At 21.3% G+C, this 16,450-nt stretch overlaps 7 protein-coding genes across 7 annotated transcripts; 4 read left to right on the forward strand and 3 right to left on the reverse strand.

Annotated features, from left to right (window-relative positions):
* Nucleotides 1-12: 12 nt before the first annotated feature.
* dak (deoxyadenosine kinase) lies at nt 13-1,030 on the forward strand (the record flags this gene model as incomplete). Its single annotated transcript, XM_637098.1, has 4 exons — nt 13-99; nt 181-243; nt 337-441; nt 548-1,030. The coding sequence occupies 4 exons, from the start codon at nt 13-15 to the stop codon at nt 1,028-1,030; spliced, it is 738 nt and encodes a 245-aa protein (XP_642190.1).
* Nucleotides 1,031-1,715: 685 nt separating this feature from the next.
* On the forward strand, nt 1,716-4,380 carry DDB_G0278621 (hypothetical protein; the record flags this gene model as incomplete). The annotated part of the gene is made up of 2 exons (XM_637099.1): nt 1,716-2,572; nt 2,667-4,380. The coding sequence occupies 2 exons, from the start codon at nt 1,716-1,718 to the stop codon at nt 4,378-4,380; spliced, it is 2,571 nt and encodes an 856-aa protein (XP_642191.1).
* A 90-nt stretch (nt 4,381-4,470) lies between these two features.
* Nucleotides 4,471-5,402, reverse strand: DDB_G0278623 (hypothetical protein; the record flags this gene model as incomplete). Its single annotated transcript, XM_637100.1, has 2 exons — nt 4,471-5,247; nt 5,319-5,402. The coding sequence occupies 2 exons, from the start codon at nt 5,400-5,402 to the stop codon at nt 4,471-4,473; spliced, it is 861 nt and encodes a 286-aa protein (XP_642192.1).
* Nucleotides 5,403-5,978: 576 nt separating this feature from the next.
* Nucleotides 5,979-9,064, forward strand: DDB_G0278625 (SAP DNA-binding domain-containing protein; the record flags this gene model as incomplete). Its single annotated transcript, XM_637101.1, has 3 exons — nt 5,979-7,523; nt 7,594-8,578; nt 8,733-9,064. 3 exons carry the CDS (start codon nt 5,979-5,981, stop codon nt 9,062-9,064), a joined length of 2,862 nt encoding a protein of 953 aa, XP_642193.1.
* Nucleotides 9,065-9,580: 516 nt separating this feature from the next.
* Nucleotides 9,581-12,334, reverse strand: DDB_G0278627 (hypothetical protein; the record flags this gene model as incomplete). The annotated part of the gene is made up of 2 exons (XM_637102.1): nt 9,581-12,208; nt 12,320-12,334. 2 exons carry the CDS (start codon nt 12,332-12,334, stop codon nt 9,581-9,583), a joined length of 2,643 nt encoding a protein of 880 aa, XP_642194.1.
* Nucleotides 12,335-13,386: 1,052 nt separating this feature from the next.
* Nucleotides 13,387-14,350, forward strand: DDB_G0277899 (RNA-binding region RNP-1 domain-containing protein; the record flags this gene model as incomplete). The annotated part of the gene is made up of 2 exons (XM_637103.1): nt 13,387-14,039; nt 14,140-14,350. 2 exons carry the CDS (start codon nt 13,387-13,389, stop codon nt 14,348-14,350), a joined length of 864 nt encoding a protein of 287 aa, XP_642195.1.
* A 611-nt stretch (nt 14,351-14,961) lies between these two features.
* Nucleotides 14,962-15,809, reverse strand: rac1A (Rho GTPase; the record flags this gene model as incomplete). Its single annotated transcript, XM_637104.1, has 3 exons — nt 14,962-15,198; nt 15,318-15,658; nt 15,803-15,809. The coding sequence occupies 3 exons, from the start codon at nt 15,807-15,809 to the stop codon at nt 14,962-14,964; spliced, it is 585 nt and encodes a 194-aa protein (XP_642196.1).
* Between the last annotated feature and the right edge of the window lie 641 nt (nt 15,810-16,450).

Below are 16,450 nucleotides of genomic sequence, written 5' to 3' on the forward strand. Positions count from 1 at the left end.
AAAATAATAAAAATGACAACCCCAATTTTAAATTCTTCAGTACCTGGTAATATACAAAAAAAATCATTAGAAGGGACACATATTGCAATTAGTGGTTTAGTAAGTAATGTACAAAAAAAAATAAAAAATAAAAAATAAAAAATTATTACTATTATTAACTTTTTTATTTTTAAAATTTAGATTGGTGCAGGTAAAACTACATTAGCTGTAGCATTGGGAAAAGTTTTAAATTTACCAACATATGTATGTTAAAATAATAATAGAAAAAAAAAATAAATAAAAAAAAAAAAGTTGTAAATGTATATTAACTTTTTTTTTTTTTATTTTTTTTTTTAGTTTGAAGAAGTTATTGACAATTTATATTTACAAGATTTTTATAAAGATCCTAAAAAATATGGTTTTCAACTTCAAATATATTTATTAAATTCAAGATTTCAACAAGTAAGTAATAAAAAAAATAAAAAATAAAAAAAAACAAAATAAAAAAAAAACACACACTCATATTTATTTTTTTATTTTTTATTTTTTATTTTTTTTAAAAAAATAGCAACAACAAATTATTTGGCAAGCTAGAGGTGGTGTGCAAGATAGAACCATTTATGAGGATTCAGTGTTTGCAAAGATGTTAAATGAGAGTGGACTTTTGGATGACAGAGATTATAATACCTATTGTAAATTATTTCAAAATTTAAGTAACTTTATGAGAAGACCAGATTTAATTATACATTTAGATGTTTCACCTGAAAAAAGTTTAGAAAGAATTAAATTAAGAAATAGAGATTGTGAAAAGGATGTTTCACTAGAGTACCTTCAAAATTTATATAACGCATATCACGAGTTCTTGCAAGACATCTCTCGTTACATTCCAGTAATTCGTATCAATTGGAGTGAATTTGTTGACCCTGAACAATTGGCTCAAATGATTAAAGCTGAATATGAATCAATGAGATTTATGAATCAAATTAATCCTCCAACTTTTGGTAATGGTCCAACCACTAATAAAATTATATCAACTCCAAAAGATTTATAAAAAAAATAAAAAAAAAAAAAAAAAAAAAAAAAAATTATTATAATATTAAATAATATATATTAAATTAAATTTAATTATTTTAATTAATTAATTTATTTTTATAATAATAATGATAATAATAATAGTAATAAAATAAAAATAAAAAAAATGAAATTTACTAAATTTTGTAGTTTTTGGATTTTATTATAACACACACACTAAATATTATTTTATTTTTTATTTTTATTTATTTTTTTTATTTTTGTTTTATTTTTTTTTTATTTTTGTTTTATTTTTTTTTATTTTTGTGTTATTTTTTATTTTTTATTTTTTATTTTTTTATTTTTTTTTACTTTTGTTTTTCAAAGTTATAACCAGTTTTTTTTTTTTTTTGTCGTTTCATTTAATTTATTTTTTCATTTAAAATTTAATTAAAATTTTTTTTTTTTTTTTTTTTTTTTTTTTTTTTTTTTTTTTTTTTTTTTTTTTTTTTTATTATAAATATAACCAACACCTCGCACATAAATAAAAAAACTAAAAAAACTTAAAAACTAAAAAACTAAAAAACTAAAAAACTAAAAAAAAAAAAACTAAAAAAAAACTTAAAAAAATAAGACAAGGAAACATTAAACATTAAACATTAAACATAAAGAAAAAGATATATATAGAGAGATAGATAATATTATAAATCAAATTATTGGTCTAAATGAAATTTAGTATGATTAATAATGAATCGTCAAGATATGAAATCCTACCAATTTCACCACCCTTAGAAGATAAAAAAGAGGAGGAACATGAGGAAGAACATGAGGAAGAACATGAGGAAGAACAAGAGGAGGGACAAAATGAAACTCCTCCAATAAATAATAATACTAATCAAGATATCTTTCATAATATTATTAATAATAATAATAGTTTAGATGAAACACTTTCAAGCCAACCATTTGAAAATAATAATAATAATAATTTTATTGAAAAAAAAGAAGGAAATAATAAAATAAATACTAAAATTTTAGATTATAATAATTTTAATGATATTGATATTGATGACGAAAAAGATAAAATAATTCCTCCACCACCACCTCCAATAGATTCACTTTCAAATTTAAGCTCTTCTAATTCCTCAATTACTACCAGTAGTTCAACAACAACAGCAACCGCTACCACAATACCAAATGATAGTGATATTAATGAAGAATGTAATAATAACGATAATAACAATAATAATAACGATGATAATAATAACGATAATAATAATAATTCTGAAGATATTAAAATTATAGATGGAGATTGTAATGATCAATTTCAATCTACAGAAAGGTATGCAGATGATTTAAATGATTTTGTAAAAATATCACCTTATATTGAAACAAAAGAAGAAGATGAAGAACAAACACAAGAGAATAATACTCTTTTAAATCTAGACGGTACTGCTACAACAATAACAACAACTACTACTACTACAACTTCTAAATCAACTGTAACAAATTTATTTTCAAAAGCTGCAAATACATTTACATCAATTAATAATTTTATAAAATATTCAATTATTTCTGAAGAAACGTACGTGTATTATTATTATTATTTTTATTTTTCATTTTAATTTATAAAAAAAATAATCATTTTATTAATTTTTTTTATTTATTTTTGACTATAGTGAAGAAGCATTAGGACATATAAATTCATTATTAAATCAATTATTTAAAAATGTACCATATAGTAAATTACAAATTATGTTAGGATTATCATTATTGGATAGTTATTATTCAAATTCACATATAACAACAGGATCATTTGTTTGTGATAAAGAGTTTATAGATAGAGCGGCCTATTATATGAAATTTGCAAGTGCAACATTTGGTTGGAAATATATCTATGGTTATTTGTATAGTAAGAAGGTTAAGGGATTCGTACAGGGTGTTGCGCAAGGTGATGCATTGAATGATATAGTTCTATGTGAATACACTGGTATAGCGAAAGAGGATATCATCCTAACCAAATGGGTATCGACTAATTTCGATCCTGGTCATTATCTATGCTTTGATCATAAGAATAAATCTGTGATCTTTTCAATTCGTGGCACATTTGGTGCACGCGACATCTTGACTGATTTAGTCGCCAATCAAACCAGTTTCCTCGATGGGAAAGCGCATACTGGTATGTTGAGATGCGCCCAAAAGAAGTTTGACGATGTTGTGCCCATAATATTGGAAAGTTTGCAAAAGTATGATAAATACTCTTTGATTGTGGTAGGTCATAGTTTGGGTGCGGGTGTGGCGTCATTATTTACAATACTATTCAAAAACACGTTCCCTGATATCCCAATTCATTGTTACTCATTCGCAACACCCTGTGTTACATCATCGGAATTGGCTCTATCAATAGAGTATCGTCCATTGATAGACACATTCGTATTCAATGATGATATTGTACCAAGATTATGTTATGCCTCATTGGAACATTTAAAAACTTTGGTTTGCTCAATTTTGGAACAAAACGATAGTGTATTCAATCTAATATTTCAAACTATTTCCGCTGGTAATCAATTGGGTGAAGGATTAACAAATAAAATGGACAGTTTTCTAAAGTATAAACGTGATATTAAATTGAAATATGAGGAATTGAAATTAACTGGTGACTCAATGTTACCACCTGGTAAAGTGTATAGAATCTATAAACCCGATAATGTAAACTACGTAATGGAAGAATCAAATCCTTCCTTCTTTAAAGAAATCATCATTTCAAATACTCTAATCTCTGATCATATGCCCGATAAATATGAATTGGCCTTTAAATATTGTATTGATAACTTAAACTCAATCAATCCTTTTATTGATTTAGATAAAGAAGATATAGTTGTATTAAATAATAATGAAGAATTAGAAAATGATATTGAACATCAACTTGGTGCTCAAATTCATCAATTCGAAAAAGAATTATTTAAAAATAATCAAAATTATATTAATAATAATTTAGAAAATGATTTAAATAATAATAATAATAATAATAATAATAATAATAATAATAATAATAATAATAATAATAATAATAATAATAATAATAATAATAATAATAATAATAATAATAATAATAATAATAATAATAATAATAATAATACCAATACTATAAATATTGTAAATAATACTAAATCAATTGACCCCTCAAAAATAACTTTAATTAAAAATAAAGAAAATGATGATATTATTCCATTAACAACAACTATTGCCAAATCTCCAAGAAATGATTCAAAAAATGATGATTCAAAAAAAGATGATTCAAAAAAAGATGATTCAAAAAAAGATGATATAAAAGAAGAAACAATTAAAAGTCAAAGTGTCTTTGAAAAATTATGGAATAATAATTTATTTTAATAAATAATAAAAAAAAAAAAAAACTATATAATTTTTTTTTTTTTTTTTTTTTTCAATTTATATGATTTTATTTGATTGTGTATAATTTTATTAGTTAAATTTTATTTGGTTTTTATTTCCACCTAATAATCCACTTGGTAAACCAGTACCAAATGGAAAATTACTACCGCCACTACCACTGGTAATACTTGATGGGAAACCAGTACTACTACTACTAGAGCTAGAGCTAGAGAATGAATTACCACTTGATGAGACAACAGTTGAGGATGGACCTGATGTTGTTATGGTTGTGGTTTGTTTTGATGTTGTAGTTGATGATGTGGTTGATGGAGTTGATGAGATTTGTAAATTCTTGTCACTACCACTAGTGATACTAAATGGGAAACCAGTACTAATATCACTACTGCTACTACTAGAGCTAGAGCTAGAGAATGAATTACCACTTGATGAGACAACAGTTGAGGATGGACCTGATGTTGTTATGGTTGTTGTTTGTTTTGATGTTGTAGTTGATGATGATGATGATGTGGTTGATGGAGTTGATGAGATTTGTAAATTCTTATCACTACCACTAGTGATACTAAATGGGAAACCAGTACTAATACCACCACTGCTACTACTACCAGAGGTAGAGAATGTATTACCACCTGATGAGACAACAGTTGAGGATGGACCTGATGTTGTTATGGTTGTTGTTTGTTTTGATGTTGTAGTTGATGATGATGAAAATTGTAAATTCATATCAATTCCATATTGACTACAATAAACAACTGAACCTTCAGCATATTCACCACCTGGTACACATTCAAACCAAATGGTTTTCTTACTGAAAACCCCTTTACAATTATTATTGTTAAAAACTCTACTCTCATAATTGTTTGTAAACTTTTCAACTGTTTTAATTGATTTATAAGTTCCACAATTTTCAATCAATGTACATTCTCCAATTGTTGTTGTGATATTGTTACTGCTACCAACTCCATTTGGACATTTTGTAAATGTAATATAAAATTCCAATTCATTTTGTTGTGAAAAAACAACAATAGTATAAATTAATACAAAAAGTGTAATTATTAATGATTTTAATGATGTCATTTTAGTTTAGTTGTATTTAAAAATAAATAAAAATAAAAATAAATTATCAAAAAAAAAAAAAATGAAAATTATAAAAAAAAAATATTAAACAGAAGCGGATTTTTTCGAAAACTGGTATCGAAAAAAAAAAAAAAAAACATTCTTTAGAAAAAAACCAAAACGTGAAAAAATGGGTTTGGGAAAAAAAAAAAAAAAAAAAAAAAAAAAAAAAAAAAAAGAAAGAATTAAAAAAAAAATATTATCATTCTTTATTAATAATAAAAATAAAATAAAAAAACCCTAATTCTAATATTTATTGAAAAAAAAATAAAGTAAAAAATAAAAATAAATTATATTAAAAAAAATGTTTTTATTAATAGAAATAAAATAAAAATAAAAATAAAAAAAAAAAATTTAAATCGGATGTGTTTTCATTTTTTTAATATTTTCGTTTTTACATTTTTTTTTAATTTTCATTTTCATTTTATTTTTTAAAAAATAATTTTCATTGTGGTAAAAAGAAAATGAAAAAAAGAACAAGAGATAATAATGATAATAATAATAATGAAGAAGTTGATATTAAAAAATTGAAAGAAGATAATAACAATAATGAAAATAATAATAATAATAATATTAAAAGTTATGAAGAGGAACTTAAATCAATAAAATCAATTAAAAAATCTGAATTATCAATTAAAAGATTACAAAGTATTTCAAAAGAAATTGGATTACCAATAAATGGTAAAAAAGATGAAATATATAATAGAATTGAACAATATTATAATATTAAAATTAAATTAGAAAAAGAAGCTAAAGAACATGAAGAGAAAAATCCATTTAATAAAACTAAACCAATATTATTAATTGAAAATGATGATGAAATACCATTTTGGAAAGTTTTTAGAAATAAATCAATATTTAAAAAGATATTTTCAAATTTTAAATATTCAGAGACATTTAGTTATTCAAGAACATATTCAGTTTTTTTTATTTTTAAGGATTTTAAAAATGCTACTGAAATCATTAGAGACAAAGTAAAATCAAATAGTTATTTAAATTTTAGAAATTATAGTGATCTGATTGTCCAAAAAGAAGAAAAAGAAGAAGATGATGATGAAGATGAGTGTTTTATTGGTTTAGTAAAGATTTTAGAAAACATTAGAGATGAAACTGAAGAAAATAGATTGTTTTATGATAAACTTATAGATAACTATTGTAATAAGTCAATTCACAGTATGGCTTTATTGGCTAGAATGATTACCTGTTCAAATTTGGTGGCTTTGAAATCATTTATTAATAAAAAAATTTACTTTCCAGGAGTCGGTTTTAGCCCAACAATTAAAAGATTTTCAGATATTAAAACTTTGGAATATTTAATTAATCTTGAACATGATTCTATCAATTCTATTAGTGCATCTATCTATGATTTCAATTTATTTAAAGAACTTAAATTGGGTGAATTAATTCATATGATCAAAATATTATATCAAAAAGAAAAAATTTCCAAATTTTTAGATTTACCATATTATCATAATTTTATTATAAAATTACCTGAAGATACCCTTTCTTCTGATGATGAAGATAAATTTATTGATGAACAATTTAAACAACATAAAAAAGAATTTAGAGAAGGTGTTATAAAAAAAGAATCAATTATAAATGAAATTAAAGATATTCAATTTTCAAATAAAGAATTAAATGAAAATTTATTTATGGTTTTAAAACCATTAACAAATTGGGATAATTATTTTTCAAAATTAAATGATAATTATAAAGATACTACTAGTAATAATAATAACAATGATGATGAAAATGGTAGTGAATTATCTTTATTAAAATTTAATATTTTAGAATTATATAATAATAAATTAAAGAAAAATTTTGAAAAATTACAAGTATTATTTAATGTTAAAAAATTTGAATTTCCAGAAAAAGATTTTCAAGACATTGAAAATATTCACAAGGAACAAATTGAAATTGAAAAAGAAATGAAGATTCTATTTAAAAAACAAAATGAATTAATTGAAAAACAAAAACAAGAAAAAGAATCTCTTCAGTCAGAAGATATTGTTAAAAAAAGAGATGCAATACATAAATATATAGAATTACTTTTTTTTTTTAACATCACCTAGAAAAAAGCCAATTGAATATTATTTATGTTTTAAAGATGAAAAAGAAATTATATTAAATGCAAAAAATTCAAGAAAGGAATTATTAAAAAATTTTAAGTGGAATTACAGATGTTTTCAGTTCACCAAAGACAAATTAGAGTTGATAATGCATTCAAAATTTTTAATTGAAAAACCATATAAACATATGTTTGAAGATTATGTTGGGTCCTATGTAATTAGTAATGTTAAATCAATTGATATGTTGGATCTATTATTTAAAAATTTTTCAAACAAATTCTTTAAAGACAACAATCAAAATTGGCCATACTGCAATAGTATTGAAATTTTAAAACATTATGAAAAACTAATGGAATCATTAGGTAGAAAATTCTCACTCAATTTTAATTATGGTAAACAAAATGAAATGTATCCAAAATTATTAAAAAGAGCTATTAGTAATCCGAAATTATATCAATGCCCAGGTTCCTCATCTTCCCCTTCAGCAACACCATCATCACCATCAAATGGAGAAAATCCATTAAAAGTTAATAATATTATTGTAAAGGAAAGAGCATTTTTATCATTATTAGAATTAAATTATTTTAAAACTATTAGATTTGGTAAAAAATTCCAATTTAACAAAAACTCTTTTAAAATTTCAAGATGGATCTCAGATAATTGTATTTCAGATATATCAAAAATCACTTTTAATGAAGGTCATTTAACTAAAATTTATATTCAACTACCAAATATAAAATGCAATAAAAATGATCAAAATGATGAAGGCTACTATGATTATGTTGAAGAATATATGGATTATGATAATGATTACGAAGAACAATTTTCTTATTTTTCCTCACATATTAATAATAATAATGATAATAATAATGATAATAATAATGATAATAATAATAATAATAATAATAATAATAATAATAATAATAATAATAATAATAATAATAATAATAATAATAGTAATAATAATAATAATAATGATAATATTGATAATATTGGTAAAAGATGATGGAAAGATTATAATTATCTTAAATGTTTATCAACTAATTGGAATATTAATTAATTCCAACCGTTTAGATGATATATTTAAAATTCCTAAATTACATAAAATTAACGAGGTCCTTGATCATGCACATATATCATTACCATTAGTTGAAAGATTATTACAAAATCCAATTAGTTCAGAAATTGGTTTCAGTGTTCAAACCTTTTTAAGGAATTTGGTCTCTTATGGTAATCTTCCAATTATTAAATTTTTAAATTTAAATTATAGTCATATCTTCTTAAAAAAGGCAAGTAATGGACGTAATTTAGAAACAAAAGATTTAAAGAATTTACTTTTAATGGCAATTCGTTATGATTTTCCTCAAATCGCTGAAATTCTTTTTGTTTATGTAAAAGTAACTAGAGCTGAATTCAAAAAAGAAGTGCCACCCAAACAATTCTCGTTAGTAGCTGAACTCTTCTTTAGGGATTTAAATTAAAAAAACTAAAAATAAAAATAAAAATAAAAACAAAAATAAAACTAAAAATAAAAACAAAAATAAAAATAGTTCAGATCACTCTTCTGTTATATATGATATCGACTTGGAATCATATAAAACATATTTTCTTTCCTTTTTTTTCCATGGAAAATTAATATTAAATATATATAAGTTTTTTGAAAAAAAAAAAAAAAAAAAAGAAATTATTTAATTCTGAATATATAAAAAAAAATCCAAGAACAAATGCCAAAATTAGTAAATATAATGGAGTTAGGCTAAGTTCCAGAAAAGAGATATCCCAAGTGAATGATCCTGAAAAAAATAGAAGGGCAAATCTTTACAATTCAAAGGATTGCAATTAATAATGGTGGATATTGATTTTAAAATAATTTATTAAATAAATTATTTAATCTTTTTTTTTTTTATTTAAAATTTAATTTTATTATTAATTATTATTATTATTATTAATTATTATTTTTAAAATAAATCAAATTATTTTATTTTTTATATTTTTTTTTAATTAAATCTTTTAACTTGAGCATCATGTAATGAATGGTATAACATATGAACCTGATGTTCTAAACCTCTAACTCTTGCAACATCAACCATTCTTTCATCAGTAATTAAATCATGACCACATTCTAAAATTTGAACAATACCAGAGATATAAATTTCTGAAGCGATACGAGCAGCTTCACGACGGGCCAACTCTCTAATTAAATCTTGTTTTGTATGATAATGATCTTTAATTCTTTGAGAACATGATTGAAATAAAGGATGAAGTTTAAAATAATCAGAATAGAAGCCTTCACGAGTTTGATGATAAATTCTTTCCAATTCTACATCCCATTTACTTAGATCCCTTTCGATTGTATTTGTAGATTCGTATAGCCTAGTTACTTCATTACAAACCGATACGAATCTATCTCTTAATTCTCTAACTGAACGTTTCTCTATATTTAAAAATGCAATTGCCGATTCAACTTTTCTTTTTCTTTTTTCATATTCTTCCAATTGCTTGGTTTCTTTTGATTTAATTTTACGTTTTTTAACAATAACTTCAACTTGTTCATCGATTGCCAATTTTTGATTCATCAACTCTTGAAGGAAATTTATAATTGTACTACCAACTTGTTCACAATCTGCAACTATTTTTGCATTTTGTTTCAATTCTAAATTCACTTGTTTCTTTGTTATTCGTTTTTCAATTAATTGATGAATTTCTGTACTTAAATTATGAAGATGTGATGTTAATAATACCCTATTTTTAAATTGAATTCTTTCAATTCTATATTTTGCTGTTGCTAAAACTTCTGAAATCTTTTGATTTAAATCTTCTTCATTAATAAAATTACCAATATTTAAATTTAAATTTTGTGCTAAATTATTTAATTGTTCTTTTTTATTAAAATTTGGTGATTGTTGTTGTTGGGGTTGGGATTGGGGTTGGGGTTGTTGTTTATATGATCCACCACTTGAAGATAATTGAATTGGATTTTGAATTGGGTTTTGATTTGGTGATGATATTAAATTACCACAACTATTATATTTACCAATTGGAGGTTTATGATTTGTTGTTGATGGTGATGGTGGTAATTCATTATAACTATTATTAATACTATTATTATTATTATTACTACTGCTACTACTGCCATTTACTATTGGACTATTACTATTATTATTTATATTAAATTTATTTTGAGGAATTGGTATTTGTGGAGAAGAAATTGAAGCAGAATATGGACTTTGATTACCTTTTTTAATGATATTATTATTTATAGAAGAGCTATTATTAATTATTGGTGATGATGTCACAATATTGGAAGGATTTTTTAACATTGAAATCTTTTTTTTCTTTAATTCTAAATTTGCTTTCATTTCATTTAATTGCTCATCAAGTGATTGAATTTGTTGTGTTTGATCCCTCATTTCTTGTTTAACTTTTTGATAATCTTGAATAATTGCAACTATTTTTTCTTTTTCAATTGAAATTTCATTATCATTATTATTTGTATTATTATTATTATTATTATTATTATTATTATTATTATTATTATTATTATTATTATTATTATTATTATTATTATTACTAGTACTGTTATTGTTAACAGTATTATTATTATTATCATTATTAATTATATTGGTGTTATTATTGTTTTTATTATTATTAGTATTGTTAGTATTATTAGTATTATTATTAGTGTTATTAGTATTATTATTATTATTAGTGTTATTATTTTTAGTATTATTAATAATTGAAGATGATGAAAGTGTTCTTGAAATTTGTAATAATGGAGTTTGATGATTTGAAATTATTAATTGAGAAGGTGGTGATTTATAATCCAAAGTTGGATCAATATCAATATCATTACAATTTTCATAATCAATAGTATTATTAATAATATTATTTTCTTTATTTGTTTGAGTCAATTTTAATTTTTCTTCAATTTCTTGTAAGAATTGATCAGAAGATAAACCACCATTTAAAGATGAAACACTAATTGTTCTGCCTAAAACGGCACGATTATCAAAACTATTATTTAATGAAGAACCCAAAAGTGATGGACTTTTTGAATTGTAATTATTTTTTTCCTGTTTTAATAAAAGATGTTGTTTAATCATCCAATTTTCTTCGTTTCCATTTTGTTGTGATTGTTGAAGATTATTATTATTATGACTTTTATTTAATTCATAATCTTCTTCTTCATCACAATCATCATACTCATCATCGTATTCATCATTATTTAAATTATTATTAGAATCAATTAATGTTTTGTTATTACTATCATGTATTTGATTTTGTTGTTGTTGTTGTTGTAATTGTTGTTGATAAATTCCAATAATTTCTCTACTTAATGGTCCAATTACAGATTTTCTTAAAACTTCACGAAGATCTGTTATTTCATCTATTAAATGATTACTTTTTATATCATTTTTGTGAAATGGGTTTGTAATACCAACATTGGCAAAAGAAGAAGCACTACTAACAGTAGAATAGGTAATAAAACTTGTTGCTTTGGTATTGTTAGATAAATCATTTGTGCTTTGTGTCGATTGTGTCGTTGGTTGAGATTGGGACTTTTGTAATCCATTATTATTATTACTATTATTATTTTGATTCTCTTTTTTACTGTTTTCAATATTCTAAAATAAAAAAAAATAAATATTTTAGTTAGTTGGAATAATAGATTGATTGTATAAAAAATAAATTAAAAAAAAATTAATTGAATAAAAAATAAATAAATAGAAATGTACTTTTGAAGAAATCATTTGATGGATTAAATTTAAATTATTTTTAAAGACTTTTTATTTATTATTATTATTTTTTTTTTTTTTTTTAAGATACTTTTACAGTAAAAAATAAATAAAATAATTGGAAATAATAAACCAAAAAACAAATAAATAAAAAATAATAATAATAAAATAAAAATAAAGTAATTTAAAAGGAATTTGATGTATTACAAAAAAAAATTATAAAAAAAAATTTAAAAAAAAAAATAATAATAATAAACAAATAGGAAAGGAAAATAGTGGGACAAAAAAAAAAAAAAAAAATGAATAAAAAAATAAATTAAAAAAGTAATAAAAGATAAAAATAAAAAAAATAAAAAAAATCATTTAAATCATTTTTAAATAATAATATAATAATTTTTTAAAAAAAAAAATATATATATATTAAAAAAATATTTAATCTACAAAAACACACACCTAACACACTTTAAAAAAAACAACCAAGACAAATACTAACTTTTTTCTGTCTCTTTGTGGGTTTATTTTTATCTTTTTATTTTTTTTTTTTTTTTAATCTTAGAAAAAAATAACGAAATCAATCAAAAAAAAAAATTAAAAATTAAAAATAAAAAATAAAAATAAAAAATAATATTTGTCAAACAATTGTATTCAATGTATGGTTTAAAAATAACTATAAAAAAAAAAATAAAAATAATAAAAAATCATTGAATAAAAAAAAAAAAAAAATAATAAAAAATTTTTTCATAAAAGTTTTAAACGGTTAATATTTTTTTAAAAATTTTTAAGATATTTTTCGATTCATTTGAAAAAAAAAAAAAAAAATGGAAAATATCTTTGTGGGGGGTCATTCTGCTAATTTTCATTATTTTATTTTTTTTTTTTTTTATTTTCAATTTTTTTATCATAAGATTCCTAAAAAACACAATTTTTTTTTGTTTGTTTTCTCACATACATTATTTTTTTTTTTTTTTTTTTTTTTTCTTTTCTTTTTTTCCAAATTATTATTAATTGATTCAACATCAATTTAGTATGTTTTTAATCAAATAATAATAATTATTATTTATTAATATATGAATTTAAAAGAAGCCATTTCAAATAATTTTATTTTAAATTCTCTTTTAAATCAACAACCAACACACCAACTACAACAAAATGAATCGATAGAAATAATTGATAAAAACAAAGATAAAGAAAACGAACAATCATTGTCAGAATTACAATGTGAATATTCAATATGTGCAATGTTTTCAATTTACTATCCAATTATTAAAAATTTTCAAAATTTTTCAATAAATAATGAAGAAAATAATAATAATAATAATAATAATAATAGTCAATCATCAAAGAATGAAGATGAAACCTTTATACCAAAACTTGTAAATCCAATATCTTGGGGTGAACTAACAGATTCAGAATCAATTTATTCAACATCGCCTTCCTCCTCGATGTATTCATTTTCAGATATTGACGATACCAATAATAACAATAATAATAATAATAAAAATAATAATTCAAGCCAAGACAATGATAAAAATAATAATAATAATAATAATAAAAGTAAAAAACAAAAAAATAAAGGAATTAAAAAACTTTTTATTGGTGGTATCAATTTTGATGATTTAAAAGGGAATGAACAATTAAAACAAATTAGAATACAAAAATTAATTCACTTATTTCAATCATTTGGTTCGGTCCTTAAAACTTCTTATCATTGGGATAAAGGGTATGTAGTTTGATAAATAAATAAAATAAATGAAAAAAATAAATGAAAAAAAAAAATAAAAAAACTAAAATTTAATAAATATTTAAAAAATAAAATGCAGATATTTTTTTATTAGTTATTCAAATAATAAAGTATCACAAACTGTAGTTGATTCATTTTCAACAACTAAAAAAAGACAAAAATATATTGATAAAATTAAAGATTCTTTAAAAGATTCTGAAAAATGTGCAACCCCTCAATTAAACTTTTATGTTAGATTCCCAAATAACTATTCTTCTGTTAGTGCTAAAAACAGTGGTAATCAAAAATAAAAACAATGACAAATTAGTTAAAAAAAAAAAATGTATAAAAAAAATAAAACAAAAACCTTAAATATCTATTTCATAAATAGCACAATATTTGCACTTCTTTTTTTATTTTTATTTTTTTTTTTTTTTTTTTTGAAATTAAAATTTCAAATAATTGTTTAAAAATAATTTCTAATAATAAAAATAAAATGGTTCGTATGTGAAAAGAAATTTGGGTGTTTGGTATAGAAATTTTTTTTTTTTTTTTTTGAAATAATATTATTCTTACAAACTTTTTTTCTTTGTTATGTTTGAATGATGGATTTATAATAGTTTGAAAAAAAAAAAAAAAAAAAAAAAAGAAAATGAATTTATATATATATTTTTTTTTTTAAATATTTGCTTTATTTATTGTGACATTCAATAATTCATGATTATTTTTTTTTTTATTTTTTTATTTTTTTTTTTAGAATTTTTTTTTTTTTTTATGATTTTATTATTTTAAAGTTTATTGAAAAACTAAAAAACTTTTTGGTGGTTGATATTGATACTATTATAAAAAAAAGGGGTGTGTGATTGATAAATTAAGAGTTTGGGTGGGAGGGAGGGATGAGTGTTGATGAAATACAATTTGTTTATAAAATGTTGCAACCACCTGAACTTTTCTTCTTTTTGCTGAGTGGTGGGTTGATAACGGCTCTAATGGCTTCATCAAAAACAGTCTTGAGACCTTTTTGGGTAAGAGCTGAACATTCAAGATATTTAACAGCGTTGATTTCTTTCATTTTAGCTAAACCTTGTTCGTATGAAATTGGGTAGAGTTTCTTTTCTTTTAATCTATCTTGAGTTTCCTTATCTTCACGCATATCCAACTATAATAATAATAATAATAAAAAGAGAGAGAGAGAGAGGAAAAAAAAAAAAGGAATTACGAAAAAGTTAGAAATTAATAAAAAAATTTAAAAAATAATAATAATTTTTTTTTACTTACTTTAGTACCAACTAAAATGATTGGAACATTTGGTGCATGATGACAAATTTCTGGATGCCATTTACCATTAACATTTTCAAATGATGATGGTGAAATGATAGAGAAACAAATTAAGAAAACATCAGTTTGTGGATATGAGAGTGGACGTAAACGATCATAATCTTCTTGACCAGCAGTATCCCATAAGCCGAGATTGATTGGTTTACCATCAACCATTACATTAGCGCTGTAGTTATCGAAAACTGTTGGGATATATTCACCTGGGAATGCATTGGTGGTGTAAGAAATTAAAAGACAGGTTTTACCTACAGCACCATCACCGACAACGACACATTTAATTGCTATATTTTAATTAAATAAAAATTAAAAAAAAATAAAAATTATTAGTATATCAATAAAACTAAATTTAATTTAATTTTTTTTTTTTTTTTTCCCTCTTCACTTTTTTTTTTTTTTTTTTCTAAATATACAAAACTAAAATTTACCTTGCATTTTATTATTGTTTTATGTTATTAAAAAATTTATTTATATGAAAAAAATCTACTACTCAGTGATAAAATAATAATAAAAAAAATTAGTATTTATTATTATTTAAATTTTAATTTTTTTTTTTTTTTTTTTAATAAAAAAAAATATATATATATATTTATAATATTATTTAATAAAAAAATACTTACTACTACAGGTTGATTACTACTAATTCCACAATTTGATATATAACAATAAATTTTTTTTTTATTTTTATATATAAATATTTTTATATGGGGGTTGAGAGAGAAAGAATTGAAAAATAATAATAAAAAAAAAAATAAAAAAAAAAAAAAAATTTAAAAAAAAAAAAAAATTTGAAAAAAAAAAAAAATAAAAAAAAAAAAAAAATAAAAAAAAATAAAAAAAAATAAAAAAAAAAAAAAGTTAGTAGATTTTTTTTGGTGGTTTTAATGTGAAAATAGAGATTAATCCAAAAAAAAAAAAATAATAAATGAAATAAAATAAAAAAAATATGGATTACAATATTATATTATTATTTTAATTGTTGAAGAAAATAAAATAAAAATTATTTATTATTTTATTTTGCTATATTTTATTTTAAAATAGAGTGTGGGAAGAGAAAAAAAAAAAATAAAAAAAAA

This window comes from Dictyostelium discoideum, assembly GCF_000004695.1.
Source record: "Dictyostelium discoideum AX4 chromosome 3 chromosome, whole genome shotgun sequence".
Classification (NCBI taxonomy): domain Eukaryota; phylum Evosea; class Eumycetozoa; order Dictyosteliales; family Dictyosteliaceae; genus Dictyostelium; species Dictyostelium discoideum.